The sequence below is a fragment of the Falco naumanni genome, chromosome 1, assembly GCF_017639655.2.
Source record: "Falco naumanni isolate bFalNau1 chromosome 1, bFalNau1.pat, whole genome shotgun sequence".
Taxonomy (NCBI): Eukaryota; Metazoa; Chordata; class Aves; order Falconiformes; family Falconidae; genus Falco; species Falco naumanni.
The window spans coordinates 67870719-67890971 of NC_054054.1; the positions used below are offsets into that span (position 1 = coordinate 67870719).

The following is a 20253-nucleotide window of genomic DNA, read 5'->3' on the forward strand; positions in this document are numbered from 1 at the left end:
AGCTTGACTTTACCTTTGGCATAAAAATAATAGAAGTAGTGTAAAGAATATGACAGCTACCAGAAGTCTATGACAGTAATTTGAAGAATCTGTGCCCCTGAAAGATGCAATAAAGTCTCTGGCAGCTGGCGGCCTGATGGAGTTGAGATGATGCAGACACAAGGCTGGGACCTGTAATCCCAAGCAGCCGCGCTATTTTATTATGCTTATTCACGTGAATACTTGTGAAATCTACAGGAGATCTATGGATTCTTTAGCTGATAATATCTCCTGACTGGCCTCCTTTATCTCTCCTGGGAAAGAAAAATGTCCTAAATGTTCATGATCAGCTTTCAGACACTTTTCTGACAACCAGCTTACTTTTTTAGCTTTGTGACTCTCTAAGGCTGGGCTCAGTGACACCTTAGCTCCATAATTTTTTATCCAGATATCACAGGTATCTTACCCCATTCTCTTTCCTTGAGAATGTCACACAGAAGAGGTTACAGGGCATGGAGACACATGTAAAAGAGACCTCTCACATCCATTTTTTGAATCAGCTTTAATGGTTACCATTCCATACCCTATAAACCACCCTTTCAAAGCTTTTACAATTCTGCAGCCTTCAAGGAATTGGGCTTCTTTCCTCCTTTTCCTCTGCAGAGAAAAAAACCAAAGCCTAGAGAGTCACAAAGTCAGGAGCTCTGGAAAGCCTGTTGGTCATCTTCATGTACTTCTGCTCTGCAGCACAGGAGGCAGATCCAAGCCCATTGCAAGGAGAGGGAAAGTGGGTGACCTGACAGCTGGTGGTTTGGTGTGGATGAAAGGTCTGAGAAAACCAGGGTGTCATCTCAAAACCTCAGTAAATCCATAGGTCACACTTCTTTTGCACTTAATAGTAACCCTGTCAGATAGATTTTGTCACATACTTATAGGCAACTTAAAATTTACTTTGGATCCAGGGAAACTAACCAGCCATTTTGCAGATGCAGATAAGCCTTAGAGTAGGGTTTTCTGGTGTGTGGGGTTTTTTTAATTTGTTTTATTTTATTTTTTTCCCTGCCTGGGGTGTGATGCAGTTGAGCATCTTACCAGTAAAGGGGTTGCTATACACATTTGATCTGAGCATGGTCAGGAAGGGAAGATTTTTCTCTGGAAAATTTTTATGAAGAAGCGAGTTTCCCTGAACTTTGTTCATCTCCTTCAAAAGTGGATTAAAATCTTCAGCTGCTAATGGCATAGCATTTTGAAACCATACTTGAGTAACTGGGGAAGGGACCAACATTGATAGGGATAGTCAAAGTAGGGATCGGTGCAGAAAAAAATACAGCAATAAAACTGGGATTTCCTTTGAATCCAAGTTTGATCTGTTCAAATTTTTGTATTTTATCCTGACTATCTTCAGCAGTGGCTGAATTCTGATTGTCTTCAGAAGAGTAGGAAAAGTTTGCCCGAGATCAATCATCCTTTATTAAAAACCCCTACACATTTAATATATATCAACATTGCATTGAATTCTATAATACAGGAAGCTGAATCTGAAATTAAATTGGTTCTCAGATTTTCTTTTCAAGATACATCAACTTTGAGAGTTATGACAGAGCACTTGTGCTTGGATTACTGACTTTTTTACCGTTTGCTGAATGATGTGACACTTTTTTCCTGTGATGTGACACTGGGTAGGTAGTAGTGAGCATGTAGACATCTGTGCCCAGACCTCACTGAAGTAATGAGAAATTCAACAACTGATTGGAAAAAGCAAGTCTTCAGACCTCGCTGCTGCCTTCTTCAGACCTAGTAACATAAAACAGAAACCTTGAGAGGATGGAGGAATCACTAATAGCATCAAGAAAGGAAACTGAAGATAACTGCAGGTACTGGACATCCTGATAAGGATTTTCACTTGGTATCATCATAGTAATTTGGTTAAACAGAGAGAACAATTTGGCCCTGAACAGACTTGTGGAGGCCAGTTTAAAATGAAGCACTTGTCATAGAATCAGAACGGTTTGGGTTGGAAGGGACCTGAAAGGTCATGGGGTTCCAACCCCCCTGCCATGGGCAGGGACACCATCCACTAGAGCACGTTGCTCAGAGCCCCATCCAGCCTGGCCCTGAACACTGCCAGGGATGGGGCATCCACAGCTGCTCTGGGCAGCCTGTGCCAGCCCCTCACCACCCTCACAGTGAAGGATTTCTTCCTAATACCTGATCTGAATCTACCCTCTCTTAGTTTAAAGCCGTTACCCCTCATCCTATCACTACAGGCCCTTGTAAAAAGTCCTCAAATATGCAGTGATTGTAAGAAGATACTTTATTCCAGATAAATTACTTGGAATACACTAATTCCAAGTTGGTTAAAAATAAAAATCACAAGACTTTATCTGTCTTTAAGTCACTTGGAGGACATGGTCCACTGAACCAAGGGAAAAATTCCTGCTGCAACTAACTCCCTCACCCTCTTAAAATCGATACAGAGATTTTTCTTCTGCTTGCTTCCTGGTTCTTTCCTTTTAATTTGGTAATCAAATCAAATCAGTCCATCTGCTTCCTTTTCTGATTCCTGATTGTTTGTCCCACAATAATCTTTTCAATCTTTGACCCACAATGTCTGTAGGTTTCAGAAGATTTAGCCTGTTTTAAGGATAATGCTTATAGAAATGTTAATCTGCATTATAACAACTCTGTGATTGCCAACGTCCTGTGATCTTCACCTTCACATTTCTGGTAACTTTTGTCTTTGTGTTGGGGCGTAAAAATAGCCTCCGAGTTACTGTTGCCTTTTTCAGAAGTGGTTTCCACTGCGATCTCTCAGAGGTATATTGGCTATTGTAATAATTTCTCTGGGAGATAAAATTACTTCTTAAAAGTAACTGCTCCTGCATACAGAAATTATTTAGTAATGACCTCACATGAAAAAATAGGAAAAAAGCAAACAGAAATTTGGAATTAATTTGATGTAGACAATTTCCCTGCTGTATAATTAGCTTTTTGTTCTGGATCCTATGTCTTGACCCCCATCTTGCCATTTTTGTATCCTCCAAATAGTCCAACACACTTGAAAGTTTACTTCCATGACTAATCCTATTGATTTGCATTAGACAACTCACGTGAGTGGTTACACATTAATATAGGACTTTGCAGGCTCAGAAACTCTTTGTCCAAACTTCGTCCTCCCAGACTTTCGCCATTACCAATGGATTCCAGTGGTGTTCATTCATATACAAATAAACAAACCAGGGAACCAAGGGATATTAATTGGCCTGGTGCCAGGGAATGGATGTCTTTTTTTCACTCTGAGGTTCTCAGGTCTGGTCTCCTTGTACCATTCCTGATTATGGTTCTCCATTCAGCAAAATTCTTGCCAGTGTTTCCCAAGCATCAATTGCATTTTAAAGCAAGTATTTGAAGCTATGAAAAATATAAGATAGTTGGTTTATCTGTTATGAGGTGTTTTGTAATACAGTCACATGAAAAATGCTTGTGAATTTTAGCAAAGAATGACATACAGGGTCTGAATTTTGTCTTGAATCAGTCAGTTTGTAGGGCTAGGCGAGCTGGTTTCATCATGTTGGAAAAGGAAATCCTGTGAAATATATTAAAATCCAGATGTAAGTGGGGCTTTTTTATTTCTCTCTCTCTCTCTCTCTCTTTTATTATCAGGTTTGCCAAAATACCAGTAAGGTTATGGAACTAATAAACTAAATCCTGTGCTCATGTGACTCAATTGCCTCTAGTCTGAAGATAAGTCTGACTTAAAGATTCAAATATATGAAGTGTTTGTACAGTAGATGTGAAATAAGTATATTTAAGTATTAAATCACAAGCAAGTGTTATCCATCTGCTAAGTATATTAATGTACTGCATCATGTATACTGTACTTTAATGTGCTTGTATTAAATTTAAAGTGACAGAAGGCAATCAATTTGGATATTTGAAAGTGAAAGGCGTTTCCAGTTTTTTTCCCCAAAAACAGTGAAGTAAATTGTTTTCTGGAGGTTTTTTGGTGATTCCGTGCTATCTTGGCAGATATTATGAGCAGCTCAATGAGAAATACCATACTACCTAACCTACCAGGGAGCTGAGAAGTGAGGCTAGTCGCAGAAGTGCTGGATTCCAGTTCTACCTTGCATTTTACCCATATAAAACCACAAAAGTTGAGTAAAACCTCATTTAGGGTGCAAGATGCACTCTAATTCAAAGGCTGAACAGAGCAGAAGTGAGAGGAATGGAGGAAGCAGTAGAATGCAGATACAATTCAAGTCCACATATAATGAATAATATATAAGTTCCATTTGAAAGCGGGAACATTTGGAATACAAGGTTTTAACTCTATCTTGGAACAAGCATGACCATTATTAATCAGTTAAGCTTTTATCCTGGTGTGTGTCACCTCAGATCCAACACAGAGTCCCAGACTCCGATTTATACTTGTATTTATTCTCTGCCTTCTGCTCTCTTTGACCATGTGTGCAAAATATTTTACAAACTGAATGCAGCTTGTCGTTTCAGCAGATGAGTGCTTATTTTTCACCAATCTGTTTTTGCATAATTCTAATCACAAGTTTATGTTGTATCTGGTAAAGAAATCCAGTAGTGGATTGTGGATTGGTCAGCCAGAATACAGCACACTGTAGACATAAAAATATGGAAAGAACTCCAGACACTAGTTCTGTCTGGTGGAAAATTGTTATCTGCAAACACCATCCACATCTTCAAACACAGACCCATGAAATGCAAACAGTAGCATCTTGTGTCAATACCTTTGGCCTGGTCATGCACGAGATCTGCTGAAACGTGGCGTTTAGAGATTCAAATCTTCAAAGTGAGAGCACTCTCCTCCTGGTGGGAAGCATGGTTGCCTCAGGTCTGCGTGCATGAGCACTTCAGCAGACCTTACTTAAAATTCTCCTCCTTTTTTGCCACCGTTTGAGTTGTGTACTGCAGATCTGCTATTTCTTATATTCCACCTGCACGTGTTAATGGTCAGCTCAATATATCTGGGGTACAGTTCTTATTTCAAGCTGCATTATTCTAGCTACCAGATACAAGATAAGCTTTTTAAGCATTTGAAGAGTTTTGTAACCTGAACTTGCATGCTATATCACCTTAAGTGTGATCAGTAATGTCTGAGATACAGTTCCTGACTGCAAGCAGTTAAATTACTGCTTGCTTGTATGAACAGCCATCTGGTTTACTCCTGGAGTAGGAGTTTGACTCTTCAGACCAAGTTACTCTATTTCAAAACCTATAAATCTTCACCAATAAAAAAAAGTAAAAAACAGTAGGTTTGTTGTTTGTTTGGTTTTTTTGGGGGTGGGGGTGGGGTGGGGAGATAAAACCAGTTCTTCCATTGCATGGATAACAGTTTGAAAAGTGCTACAGCAATCTGGTTTCAGTCTTTGCTGTGATTGTTAGTAGATGCCTTTTTGACTCTGGCATCATCATGGCTGCAAAATAAGAGGCAGGCTCACTGGCACTGAACATACACATGTCCTGGCTTTGCTCTGCCTCCTGCTTGTGGAAAGCTGGCAAAAGCAGCAAGGCTGAGTCTTACATGTTTTTTATCCAGTTTATTGTGTTTAGATGGGGTAAGTACTGCAAAGCTGCTGGTTGTCCACTTGATGGTATCAAGTAACTGAACACAGGAGGGTACTGCTGTTTAATGCTCTCTATTTGGGCAGACATGACCAGATAATTTTTTAACAGGTAAACCAGCTGTGTTATGTTCTTCACCTACACGAACAACTTCTGTGTTAGATTTAACCAGATTATGCTTCATTTAGCTTGCAGCTCAGATTCTGTAGTTCAGTCTAGTCTATTCAGGACCAGCCTTGCTGTAAGGTGGATAAATATGCCTAATCAGGAAAATCACCATGGTTTTTCTGTAAGAAGGGGATACTGCTAATCTGCATCTTCAAAGATTCTCTGGTATCTGTTTCTACATGAAAACACATTAGGAAGAAAAGCTATTGGAATTAATTTATTCTCAAATTCTGTCATTATCAAATAGTTTCTAAGCATTTTAACAAACTTTTAGATTAAATCTTTCCCAGACCAAGTTTTGGGAAAAAGAAAAATGTAACTTTGAGCTAGATCAATGAGAAAGGCTTGGCACCAGTCTTTCTCCTATCACTCTTCTCCATTACATTTCCCTTTGAGGATACATGTGAGCAGATTCATGCACAAGGAATGGATGAGCCTCATCTCTTCTCAGAGGTGACACTAGTCAGGGCTAAGATTTCTCTCAAGTGCATAGAGGCATAGCTACCCATTGCAAAATAAAAGCACAACACCAATTTCTTGGATAGTTTAAAGTTGTCCTTGCCTGGCTTGGGCTTTGATTCTAGTACAGCAGAGTTTTCTATTTCTCCCAGAGGGAAAAATAAAGGTTTCTCATCACACCTCTCCAGAATAGGAAACATCCAGCATGAGATTTTTTATCCCATAGGAAAGCAACTTTGCATTGTGTCCCACAGAAACATGGTGATCTGGCTCATTGGGCAATCTTTACAACAGCAAGTACGTGTAAATCTAATGCAACAAGGGACTTTCTGTCTCAGGCTATTTAATTTCTGATGTGGAGTATGCCTTGTCCAAAACAAACGGATGGCATGATGCTGGGACAGAAAGATGCTTGGACAGAAAGACTGTGTCTTTCGGCCAAGCAAAACATTGAGCCAGATCACACTGATATATGGGTACACAGTTGTCTGTGCCCCATATGGGGCACTGAAGCAGTCAGAGGACGTCCATACCTGCACTGAAATAAAAAGACCTGATCTCGGGAGGAAATTTCACCCTGGCCTAGATGAGGCAGCACCCACTTGAGTACCGCACAGGCAGCAGTGGCGTGTGAGCAGCAAGCCTGCCTCAGCCAGAGGCGCCTCAGTAACCGCCTGCCTAAAATGATAATCATATCCTAAGGGCTTGCAGCTTTATTTTGCTGGATGTCACCACGAGCAGGGGTGAGTAATGGCACTAGTGAACTAACAGCAGGGGGTAATGTTAAGCGCTGGAGCTGGCGCCGACGGCTCCCAGCGCCTCGTGGGCCTGCCAGCTGCTCCAAGGCATCCTGGGGTACCGCTCATACCACACTCAGGGAGCCCGTGCAATGCACCAAATAAGAGCATGTGGGTATTGTTTGTTTTCTTCTGTCAGATTATTCATTCCAAATACCATCTTGTCTTATTACCAACAGATAGTCTGTGAGCAAGTCCTTGTTTCGAAAAGAGCAGTTGTTTTTCACAAGTCGTGATCATGAAGTACGTGCCACTTGGGGAAATTTGTTTGCAAACCATCCGTTGCAGCTATTAACTCTTTATCACGAAGAAATTATCACCTAGGGCTATGTAATCATGATTTCTTCTCCCTGACTAGAGTCCACAAAACTTCTTTTTAGAAAGAAGAAAGACAAGTTATGAAGAATAAATAGCTACAAATTTCTGGTACGCTTTCTTCAAAGTCTGAGTAATTATACCAAAATCCACAAAGCTTTTTGGATCCATGTTTTCAGGCAGTTCTGATTGCTTGAATACCTGGGAAGTAACAGGTAATAAAACTGCACAAATATGACTCCATAAGGAAACTCGATTTGTAGCACAAACCAGCCCTCTCAGTCTTATCTGAGAAATGCCATAGTTGCACAAGTCTCTTTTTTCACCTCACGAGTCTTTGTATCTCATAAGGAGTCAGTATTCATGTGAATAAGTGCCAACCAGGGCGAACTATGTGTTTCTGCAGAGTCTGGTCCTGCTTTGAGAAGTTTCTCTATTTTGAGAAGTTTGTGGGGCACAGGAAACGTCTCATGAAGGTGGTGTACAGTGCTAAGGCCAAGATGAGAACCAAACGGGTTTGGAAGGCAAAAGGCAGCGGGGGAAGGAACAACACCCAACAGGCTGTCCGCCAGGTCACACGTGCAGTTCTCTGGGTGTCGATGCTTCCTGCAGTACAAACCAGGAGCCATGAAAATGGGTCAGTGAGTGTGGAACAGCGAAGAAGCAACTTGGTAAATAAGTAAATTAGCTAAAATTAAACCGACTGCACACAACGGGGATATAGCGCACGCCGCTCCTTTGGAAGCCAGCTCTCGCACCACGAACGTGGCGGCCGTTGAGCTATACGCATTCGTCCTCCCAGCTCTATAAAAAGAGCGGGCCGGCGGAGCGCACCCCGCGTTTCATGCCGGCACCGTGGGCACGGCGGCCCGATCACAGGCCGCTGTGCGTTACCCAGCGCGGCTGCCCGCAGCTCCCCCGCCCGGCCGGGCCGGGCCGCCCCGCAGCCCCTCAAGCCGCCGGTACCTCAGGGGCGCGGACGAGCTCCCGCCCTCCCTTCCCGCCATTTGTTAGTCTAATGTCCCGCGCGCGGCGCATACGTTATGCAAAGAGCGCGGCCAGCCCGCCCCTCCCTCCGCCCAGGTGAATAAATTATGCTAATGAGGAGGGGGAGGCGGGCGGGGGCGGCGGCTCCGCGGCGCGGCTGGCAGCGGGGCAGCGCGGGGGCTGCCTGCCGCCTGCCGCCTGCGGGCTTCCCGCCTGGCGCGGCGCGGCTGCTGGGCGCCGGCAGGCAGGTGTGGGGGCAGCAACAAGTCCGCCGGCGGCGGGGAGGAGAGCGGCAGGCGGCGGTGGGGGGGCGCTTCCCGCCCCGCGCCTGAAAACCTCTCTGACAAGTGGCAAAGGGCTAGCAGAGCACGCTGCTCCCTCCGAAGGGCGGGCGCAAGCTGCGGGGGCTCTCCCCGCACCCAGCCCTGCTGCCGGCTCCTGGCTCCTCGCCCCCCCCGCCCCGTCCCCCCCCACCCCTTCCCGCCCCTGCTGCGGGGCTGAGTCGCGACCCGCTGCCGGGCGGCGTGCGGTGCGGACCGCGGTGCGCGCCGCCGCTTCGCCTCGAAAGTGTGTGAGCCGGTTGTGGGCTTTTCTTCTGCTCCCCGCATTTTGAACAACGATATTCTTATTTTGCCTTTTTGTTATTTATTTTCCCGCACTTTATTGCTGTTATTTTTCTTGCCGCTGTTTGCAAACTAATCGCCTCCATGGGGGGCGGAGGGAAGGAAATCAAAGCTGCCGCAGCCGGAGGGTGCCGGAGCGCGCCGGGGGAGCGCCGCGGAGCCGCAGGACGGGATGGCAGCGGGGAGCCCGGCTGCGGCGGGGAGCGCTGCCCGCGGCGGGCCGGGCCGTGCGGCTCGGCGGTGGCCGCTCTCCTCTCGGCGCTGGCGGCCGCCTCCTGCGTCTACCTGGGAGTGCGGACCAGCGACCTCCAGGCCCGGGTCGCGGCCATCGAGGGCGCCCGAGGGGGCTTCTCCGCCGCCGCCCCGCTCCCGCCGCTGCCCGGCTTTTCCCTGGAGCAGCTGAACGCGATGATGCAGGAGAAAGTGGAGCGACTTCTCGCCCAGGTGTGCGGGACGGGGGTGGCCGCTCAGCCTGCCTGCCTGCCGGGGGTGGCGGGTGCGGGGCGGCGGGGGGCGGCCGGGGCAGCTCCGCGGCGGGGGAGAAGCGGGGGGGGCGGCCCGCAGCCCCGTTGTTGGGGCGGGCGGGGGTCCGCGCTCACGCTTTGCTCGTCCGCAACTTGCCGCCGCGCCCGAGCCTCAGTCCCTCTGCTTCTGGATCGTGCGTGTTTAAAAAAAAAAAAAATAAATGCGGGGGTGGGGGGGCACTTGCGGCGGGGATGGGAGAGGGTGGGTGGCGTCGGGCTTGTTTTTGTTGTGGTGGGGGTGGAGAAGGCAGTGAGACACCTTGGGTCGAGGCCAAGCGGAGACGGCACGGCTGGTTGCGCAGCCCGTGGAATAGCGGTAACGCAGTCCGCGCCCGCGCTGGCTGTGCGGGGCTCGCTCGCCCAGCGCCCTCACGTCGCTTCTCTCACCCACAGAAATCCTACGAGCACTTGGCAAAAATCCGAGTAGCGAGAGAAGCGCCTCCAGAGTGCAACTGCCCACCAGGTAACAGAGACAGCTTGGAAACCTCTTCTCTGAGGATTGTAGCTCTGGGGGTTTTGGTATCCCGATGTTTTGTCAAATGTAAGTCAGATCCATGGGATGCCTCTTCAATCACCAGTTGTACCCTGGGTGGAAAAGCCCAGAATTGTCTGTTTCCACTGTGGCACTGGAGCTGAATTCACGGTGGTTAAAAACCCCGGTTAGGCTGGGTGATGCCAAACAGTAACACTTAAGAAGTTCATGGTCTACCCTAGCAAGAAAAAATATATCGTGTCTTAAATGGGCTAGTACTGAATCAAGGCATTGTATGCCGAGCTTGGGAAGTAGAACAAAAGTTCCTAGCAAAAACATCGAACAACTTATCACACGGATTGAAATAGGTGGAGAGTCTGTCGCAAGTTAGCAGTAATATATACAGGAGTTTTTCAGTCTCATTTTTCTGTAGTCTTGGGTGAAAGCAGTTCCCCTAGGAAAGGACTGCAGGTTCATACCGAGGGTTCAAAACTGCATGTGTGTTTATGCCACCGGTGATGTTGCTTGACTGGAGATGGGGGTCCCTAATACTGGGGCCAGTTGTTCATACACACAATGTACGCGTGCAATGTTTCCTGTGTTTTCCATGCTTCTTTTTGACAGCTGATAACTGTCTATATTGTTTTATCTTTATAAACTTCTGCTTATACCCAAGTTCAAATGGCATCTTAAAAGTTAAGAAAATAATGCCAGTGTTTCACAGGGCAATGCAGGGATTCCAGCATCCTCTGTGTGTTGAAGCACACTAGCTGCACAGTGTGCTTTACACATCCTGCCACTCTGGATGAAAAAAATATCTCCTTTACAGGTGGAGTATTGACTGTCAACAAGACTTAAGGTGCTGATATTTGGCAGTAGGATGTGTGACAGTACTGTGTATATAAGGAAGGAGCTATTCTAGTTTCAGATTTAATTCCTGCCAAACTCATCAGTCTGAAAGGACTACGGAATCTCTGTGTTAAAACCGACTGCAGTGGTCGGTACAGTGTTTTGCTGATGCTACAACTGAAAGTGGAGTGTTTACTGGCTGGTATAGGAGTTACCAGGGCTAGCATGAAAAGGATATATATGACTAGGATCGTTTTAAGTGTGCATAGAATTACTTAATTCCCAGCTAGTTTTGGTAAGGAACATTGGCTTCCTACTGTACTACATATGATTTTTTTCTTTTAAGGCTGACATGTGCATACAGTGTTGATCTTTTTCTGTTGCTTAACTGCAATAAATGACACAATTCAAGTTCCTGCACTAAAAATGGGGGTTTGTTCTATGCAAAGTTGTATCCTGTGAGCCTGAAAGGTTGAATTTGATGCCAAGCTCTTTCTCCTTGTTTGAATTAATCTGTTACAATGTTTTCGCTTGCTGTTTTCATACTAAAGGTCGGTATCTACTTTTCCACAGTTGGTGTTACATGCTGCTTTACTTCCCCACTACCACTAGAGCTCCACATCATACCAATTTTTATCTGGCCTTTTTTCTTAAGTAGTATGTTTTATGAAATAGATAAAGAGCAACAGAATATTTCTCACATGTAAAAGTCGTTGCTAGATGCAAGTCAAAGTGATCTGGGAAATATTTTCAAGGGGGCAAGATTTGTGAGATCAGGAAAACCTACATTAATCGTTACAAAATAAAAAAGAAAATTGCAGAGAGGGCTAGTTGGTATGGGGATTAGAAATGTGATATGGAGCTTTTCACCTCTTGGTAACTATTTCAGTTTGGAAGCAAGTTTTGTAGTGACTGAAAGATGTTGCCATGTGATAGCCTCATTTTGGACAGCTTAAAATGAGTTGATGCTCTCATGCTTGTTGCCAGTGGACAGGTGTCTACCTCAAAATGGCATCATCTTGGGAGCCTTGTCTGAGAGAACAAGGGCTGAGTGGCACCGCCACCCGAGTGCAGCGCCTTCCTAACAGCAGGCGTTAGGCAAAGCAGGAGGGGATAGAGCAAATAAATTGTTGTTTCTTTGTTTGGCTCACTTTGTTAGAATTCCTTTTTGACTGGACAGGATGGACTTTTATTTTCATCCTTAATGCTGCTATTACAAATCTGGACTACTGTGTTCAGAAAGATGCTTGGTTTAATAGGAAAAGCATTATGGAAACCTGGTGATTTTTCTGTTGCCTGCTATTTTTGAAGCCAAAGAGTACATTGCCTCCGCACTTTCTGACATGGCTCCCTTTTGCTGCTTTATTCTGCTCTGCATTTCTTCCCTGGGTTTCTGTAATAATAAAATACATGTCTGTTAGAGGTGACTTTGGAAGGCCTTCATGGTACAGAGGTGATTTTTGAAACTTCCCTATGCTGTGAGAAAAGTCTGCTGCTAAATGGCCACCAAGGCAGTTTCCACCATTCTGCTCTTTGAAGAGGAATAAACATTATTTAAAAATATATTACATTGTTCTCTACCAAAAGAAGAGAGGGAAATTCAGTCTGCAGACAGGAGGGTGAGAATGTGGCCTTTGATTTAGGATTAAAGTTATGTGGCTGGTGTAGTTCTCATTAGCTTGGGATGTTCATCCTGTTGTGGCTCTCCATGGTAGGAACTTGTACATTTGAAGGAAAGTGGGTTGGAACGGCTTGGATACCAAAGGCAGCCAGATTCACAACTGCTTGTAGCTTGCAAAGCTGTCCACGTGTAGCTCCTTTTAATTCAACAGTATTCAGCGTTCTGCCTTGAACTTTGTCTGGAGTGAAGGCTGGTCACATTTCTCTTTAAAAACTTTGTTTTCACTAAATATGTTTTTTTCTAATTATTATTATGATTATTTTCTAGTTATTATTTTCTATTTTATTACAAAAGAAACACAATGTGAGGAGATATTGGACTTTTGATTTTAATTCTGCAGGACTAAAACCAGATACCAAAGATCTTGTAAATATTTTTAAAATGACAATAGCAGGCATTCTTTCTCTTAAAGCAGAGTAATAAAGTTTGAAAAGTAAATGCATGCTGACATTCCTCGTAAATTACCTCAGCTCCACCAAGAGTGCCAGCTTAAATCTCATGCTTGCAACTAGTGCGGCAGTCACTGCTGGCAGTTAGCCTTCTGCACATGGGACTGGGTGGCAAACTGAGTGGCTAAAATTATTTTAAGGGTAATAAATTAATTTTCCTTTTCCAAATTTATCATTTATTGTAAATTAACTATTTTCTACGGTAAAAGATGAAAAAAAGAAAAGTAGGTGTGTAGGTAGTTATTTCATGCATTTCAATCTTCCTTTAAATAGCTGCAGGAGCATAATGAGCTTTTATGAGAAACAGTCAAGCACAGTGCTGGATACTTCTTATCAAGTGCCAAGAATTATACTGTTGTGGAAAGAGTAACATGCAGAAAGACAGGGATGCTACCAATTCAATAGAATTTTAAGAAATTCTTAGGTTTTCATAGATACTTCAGAATTTCCTCTTCCAGAAAACATTCATGTGTATACCTGTGCCCTGTAGACCTCAACTAAAACAATGCTTGCATGTTTCAGTGAATTGATCCTTTATATGTTGTAAGGGTCAAGTTCTGACACTTGCAGTCATGTGCGTGATGTCTCATTCTGTAAGGGGTCCTCAGAGCCCACTCCTGGAGTCCGATGATGTTGGCAGGAGTAAGAGTCAAGTCTATTTGTACAGAAAGTTCAAACTTGCTCAGCCGGAAAGCTAGCAGTGATTATGTGTGGGTCTACATGTCCCTTTTGGCCCGTTTAGGGAAACAATTACTTTTTTTCCCCCCCCCCATTTTCCTGCTTTTCTTTTGAGGAAGACCTTTATAGTGAATTTATTCCTTAAAAATTAAAAGCAAACAGTATTATATAGGTAGGAATGCCTATATGCTACACACTCTTTATTTCTGCGATGACAAAGTGTAGGTTACATAACATAGGAGACTTTTTTCATCTTGAATTGCTACATCACACTATGCATGGATGCTCACTATAGCTTGCATGTAAAATGATGAGGTTTGCAGGTTTGAGGGTTTTATTGTTTGTTTGGGGTTTTTTTCCCCTTCTTTTTCTCCCCAGAATGTTATCTGAACTTTGCTGATGGATAGCTGGGAAAGTTGACCAAACAAATTTACTTTTGTTTTTCTTTGTGCCACAGGCAGTGTTTATTTCCTTGCTGTTTCTCTTGTAATTTTCCCATCAAGAAACCTACTTTTTTCTTCCTCTTGTGTTCGGATACCTGTGACTTCAAACCTTTTCCAGGCATGGACACTGTCATCATTCTTCTTTCTTAGCCAGCTATTTTGTGCTGCTTTTGTAATCATGTCATCTTGATTCTTTGTTCCAGTCTTAAAAAGCCTTATGGTTTGTCATTTGAAGTACCTCCTATTTCACTGTGTGATTTGCTGTGATCAGGTTATAAAGCTTGTTTCAGTGTTGTTGTGTGTATATAAACCTGTTCATTCAGGAGATCAAATGCCATAAGCCAAGGGTATTTTTTTTTGGGATGGAGAGTACCACTTGGTCTTATTCTGGTTATAGTCATTCTAGTGTGAAAACTGTGTTGTACAGCTAGTTCTTCCGTAAAATAATGAGTCTGCTGCATGCATTTTTGGCAGCAGGATGGGTGACAAAAATCAATGTATTTTCTTAGCATCCCAGTACTGTTTTTGTTGTCTTAAGCACCTAATGCTCGTTTTGACATGCAGTGGAAGTACAATTTGGACACTCTTTCTTGTTTCCACATGTTCCATAAGGACTGTTTCCTGGTGCATTTTGATGAGTGAGGCTGAAGGAATGGAGGTTAAATAAATCTGGGGGAGTAAAAGAATCCCAAAACAGGTATCAGCCGGGTATTACTTTTTTTATTTTATTTATTATGACTACAGTAAAGCAGTTGTGTAAAGACTGAAGAGGTAAAGAAAAGAGGAGCTTACTTAAGTGTTCAGTGGTAGAGAGACTCAAAAGAAAATACAGATAGATACAGAAAGTATCCAAAGTGTTTTTCCCTGTTACTTAAAATTCCAGAGTCTGCTATCTGAACCTAGCTCCCAGCGCTACTTATTTCTGCCATGTCTGTATCATCTATTTGCTGAATGCAGTGCTCAGCTCTAATTTTGTAATTTTTCTGACAGGGCTTTGAGTTCCCCTTTCATACCTTCACTGGTTTAATATTTTTCATTTCAGTTCCTAGATAAAGATGTTTATTGATGTGCAGCAGCATGCAACCTTCTGGGTAGTCTGTTGTCTTGTTTGGATGACTGATTAGAGATACTGTTTTCTCCCCACAGAATAGCTAAATATATTTTATTGGCTAAGATGTGACCTTTTAATTCCCTTCCCTCTGGGTAAGGAGGTAGGGCGTGCAGCATGATGAATGAAACATAATGTAGCTCAAAGGAGAACTGATTGACAGCAGGCTGCACCAGGTTTTTATCTTTTGTAATATCATTGATGTCAGTGGTGGTGTAACAAAGGTTGATTTGACCACAGATGTGTTATTAACAAAATATTTCTCTATGACTTGGATTAAAATTCATTGAACTTGCACACTTTTGTCAAAAGGCACATTAAAAAGGTTTGACTAGCTGCACAAATGGTTCTTGGATTGAGATTAATGTAAGAATTTACGTTCTTATATATGTTCTTAGATTTCCTTCCATGTGGCAGCTGTCCATCTTGAACTGCTGAAGTGTCAAAGCCGTTCAAGTACAGTGAGTCTTGCAGTGTGAGAAGTGGCTGCTAAGCCCCCTTCTGGAACAATGCCTCGTGTGTGTGTTCTTTTGTCTTTTTTTCTTTTTGTCTTTCTTAAATCATTAAATATATGCATCTCTTTCCTTAAAGAGTCTTTGAAGCTTGGGTAACTGAGTTCTGTTAGGCAATACTCCCCACCCCTTTCGTTAAAGGTTAGTGGGTTCTTGGGGATGTGTTGCCAGAAGAACAGTGCTGCCACACTGGCATTACAGCACTTGCTCTCCTGCTCAATCCCTTCTGAATTTACTGGCTGCAGCTTACTTGTCTATGTTCTGTATACACAGAGCAGTAAAAAAATCAGCTGGCTTTGAAAACAGCATGACTGACAGAAGCTGTCTTTATAGGGCCTTTTATGTTATCAGTTAGAATCATATAATTAATATGTTCAAGCTACCAACCCTGTGAAACCATCAATCTTTAACACAGAACTTGAGCAATGTTCTTTCTTCAGGAATGTTCATCTACAAGGAGCAATTCTCCCCGTCATTGTTTCAGTTGATTTTCTAAGTCAGCTACAAAAAGGAAATCTGACTGCTTGCTTAGAACTATTAAGAAGATGTAAGAAAGCATAGAATAATACAGGCTGGAAGAAACATTTTTCACTCTATACAATTAAAGCTGCAGCTTGCAGTTAGATAATACACACAATAGTGAACACGATGCTGCAGGCTTGCTTTTTGGAAGCTTCTGGACTGTCATGTTTTTACTGATTAGACTTACTGCAAAGCAGTGCCTCCTTAGATTCATCTGCTAGGGTCTTTTCATGAAATTAAGTTAAGCAGAAAAAGCTGTTTGTGAGACCTTAATAAAAATAAATGTCAGGACAAATTTTCAGAACTGAGTGCCAAATTTGAAAGTGCAAGATTCATATGTACCTCTCATGTAAATACAGCTATGTTTTTCTCTGTTCAGACTTGATCTTCTGGGGTATCAACCCTGCCTGTATTTCTAAAGTTTGTCATCTCATTCATGCTTCTGGCCTCTGGAGCAAATGTATCTAGGCCATTATCAGATATTTCCTTCCATGTGGTTCACAACTGCAGTGTCTAGTCAGTCGTAGCTCAGCAAGTTGTAGGATCTGCTTTAAATTTGTGATTAAGTGCAGTAGCCTTGTGTAAATAGTGTCCTCAGCTAAAAATGTGCTGCTCTGCAAATAGGTGAATGCGTATGACAAGAAATTGCTAATGCATAATGTGCCAAAGCTAAAATAATCTACTATTTAAATATTTCCTTAGATTGTCTAGTTCTTAGCAGGCAAGCTACAATTTACTTATTTGTAAAGTAAACCACTTGTCCTATGCTTCGTATTCACAAAGAAAACCTTGTCATTGTTCTCTCCTTAAAACAGCTTTTAAAATATGTTGGAAGACAGTCTTGTCTGTGATGCAGCTATGAAACTTATCCTTTCTTCTCCTCCCCTGCTCTTCTGTCCAGGTTTTGGTTTTTTTTTTGGGTGTGTGTTAAATTAAACTTGATTCTTGTTTATATGTGCAGATGTATTTTTACAGGAGCAGGCATTTACATGCAGTTGTAAATATTGCATGCGTGTTTGGGGAGAACTGTTTCTTCTTGAGCTTGGAAAGCTTTGAAACAGATGATGCTGCCTGGTGAGCTTTTTGAAGAAATATGAAGTTATACGATTGTGTAAATCTTTTTACTAGAAACATATGTTCTTGTAATTATCAAAGATACAATGACAGCACTTTGTAGGGCAAAGGAACAACAAATGGAATGAAGAAAGAGTGTAATAACAGAGGTGATAAAACCGGGATGTTACTTTTTCTTTTAGAACATTCTGAAAATTAATACAGTGATTTCAGAGACTTTAGCTTAGACGTGCTCGACCAAGAAGCAATGTGGCTTTTAAGCAGGAATAGTTTGTCCTACACTGTCTTAAAAATTAAGCAGGAAATTGCCAACTATGATGAAAATATAGTTTTCTTTAGAATATGTACAGATGAATTACCTGAGGAAATGGATGGAGGTCTATTAAAATCTGTACTTCTGGTTTAGTCTTTGTTAGGCATTATAATTGTCATCTTAGTTTTGGTTGTGCATGAGACTTGTCTTGCAATTATTGTGTGTGGGCATGTATATCAGAAAATTAATGATTTGTGTATTTTTAAGTGCTTAGGAATTTAAATTTGGGTTTTTAGGAATAGGTCTTACAGAGATATATATTTTTTATTTTATTTTTTTTTTCTCATAGATATTTACCTCTGCTCATATGTCTTGTTTGAGCTCACAATGGAGAGTGGATCACAAATTCAGGTTCTTGGAGAGGTTGACAAGGAGGCTGTACAGGGGATAATGATGGACATGAATCCCTCTAAGTAGCTTCGCCTACCTTTCTGTGGCTCTACTACAAGCTCAGCTGAAGTAGTGTTGAGGAGAAGGGTACCAAATGGTCTTTCTCTTTGATCTTTAATCCTCCTTTTAATGCAATATACTGTACTGTATAACGTAGCAGTATGATGTTTTTGGTAGTCTTTCACACTCTGCTGTAACTTGGACACATAGTAGGCTGTCTGCTGAGTCACAGTGAAATAGCATAGAATATAGCTTGCTATAGCAGGGAAAACCTGCATAAAGCCAGGTGGCTGATACACTGCTTCCCGCTGACCGAAATAGCTGGTTTGTGCCATTTCCTGGTACTGCTTTGGTTTGTTGGTACCTGGGAGGTGCTTCCCCTGAGCACTAAAGATTTGTGGGAGGGTAGTGTTTTATCTTCTCCTCTTTGAAAAAAAAAAAAAAAAAGAAAGAAAAAGAAAAGGAGAAACGGAACCAGTTAGCTCATAAACTTTCGTTTTCTTACCCTTTTGAAGAGTTCTAGTACCCTTAGGAGTAAGGAGCTGTAGAGGATGAAAATAGCACGGGTGAAAGACTGTAGAAAATAAGTAGTTTTAAGGCCTTTACTGTTCTTTCATTTGCAGTTTATGCTGTCTTAAGAGGAAATCCACTTATTTTACTTTGTATTGTACTTTACACTTGAGTATTTTTAATATCCCTTCTCTGAATATAACAGCACAGGGGGGAAAAAAGTCATACCACATGTATATGTTAAAAGTTTAGCTTATGAATGAGGTTCCTTCCCTAAGTATAAACTCATTCTTAGCACACTGTGCTTAAGATTATGTTGAAAAACTGTTATTGAAAAGATCTTTTCTACATTGGGGGGGGGGGGGGGGGGGGGGAGCGGGGAAGGGATGAGGGACACAGAACGAGTTTCAAAATCAGGGAAATATATTGAAAATTGGAGACGACAATCTTTTATCAGAGGTGTAGCTGCCATTGCAGCGATAGATTCGTGTATGTATATCTGAAAGTGGAACAGCACCCTGTAATTTGAAGGATGCTAAATGGAGTCTAAAAAGATACTTCTGTGACTAAGACCATGTACAGCCTGTAAGAGCAAGAGCATAGCCAGCTACAGACTAAGACCTGGCTTCTGCTCGTAGTGCTAGTTGTGTTGCTAGGGAATGATGTAAGGTTTCTTAAATATCTGCTTCAGCTGGGTAATAGTAGGGTTTTCATTGAGGACTGTGGTGCTGAAAGTCAAACTGTAGATATCTTAAGCTGAGGAGGTATTTCCTTCAGCTGCCACCTCTAATAATCTCATATTCTTATATGAGAACCAGCTGCTTGAAGGCACCCCTCCTCTTCTTTCCTGCCCTGTGCCCATACCCTCTGATAAGCTTCTGTTCCCTTGATGCCATTGGGCGAAGCCTTGATACCTGAGCATTGGGGTATGGCTGCAGGGGATTAAAAGGATAAACTCCACAGTCTGTGTATTAATATTCTCTTCTCCTGTCACAGAGTTTACATCTAGATAATGCCCAGTGCCTTCACTGTGGAAAAACACTGTGAAGTGTTGGCTGGAGAATCTCTGTGCTGTCAACCCTTCTGCTGCTTTTTATCAAATGTTCCTTTAATGTTTGTACCTCCACTGCTGTACTACTGGTTGCTGCCAGCTGAAGGATGACAAATGCTGAGAAATTGTCACTTCAGCTTGACATGGAGGTGATTAATATACTATTGATTTCATACTTTTCACCTCTCAGACAGGATAGCTGTCAAACTTCAGTAAAAAAATACTTCCTGACCTGTAATTTGGCCCTTGTACCAGGAGGTGTGCTCTGTGTAGACCAAAGTGGGGCCCTTGTTCAGGTGGCCCTTATGGCGGTGCTGAGCGTGAACTCTGCTGTTCTTTGTCCTCTGTCCTGGTGGATGCTTGATGGTTGTTTGTGTTGGTTAATAATACGCAGCTGAGGGAATGGCTTTATGTGGCACTTAAAAATGTGGTGGTATCTCAGAAACGGATCGTGGTGTTTGCTGTAGCTATCTATGTGTTCTTATGAAAAAGTTGCAGTTCGGTAGGAATCATCTTATGTTTCCTAAGTGGTTCCTGGGAGTAGATACACAGAATACTGATGAACCAGAGAGGCTGAAAGATACAGTGGCATGGCATCAGCTTAAAATGAACCAGTGCTTAGCCAGCCATTGTCAATACTTACTTAGAGTTGGTGTCTTTGTAATGATGACAGTCGTGTTTGTAGAAGGCTGGAAATGTTTCTGTATGTGAAGATGAAGTGTTTTTCCAATGGAGCAAGCATGTAAGTGCG

The 20253-nt window shown here is 42.7% G+C and overlaps 1 protein-coding gene across 1 annotated transcript in view; it reads left to right on the forward strand.

Moving 5' to 3' along the window:
- Positions 1 to 8561: 8561 nt before the first annotated feature.
- The window catches only part of COL25A1 (collagen type XXV alpha 1 chain), a 309062-nt gene continuing 297370 nt past the window's right edge, over positions 8562 to 20253 (forward strand). The window contains exons 1-2 of the mRNA XM_040606854.1: positions 8562 to 9370; positions 9844 to 9913. Of these exons, the coding sequence (XP_040462788.1) occupies positions 9011 to 9370; positions 9844 to 9913 (430 nt within the window). The 5' untranslated portion in view covers positions 8562 to 9010. The remainder of the gene's footprint in view (positions 9371 to 9843; positions 9914 to 20253) is intronic.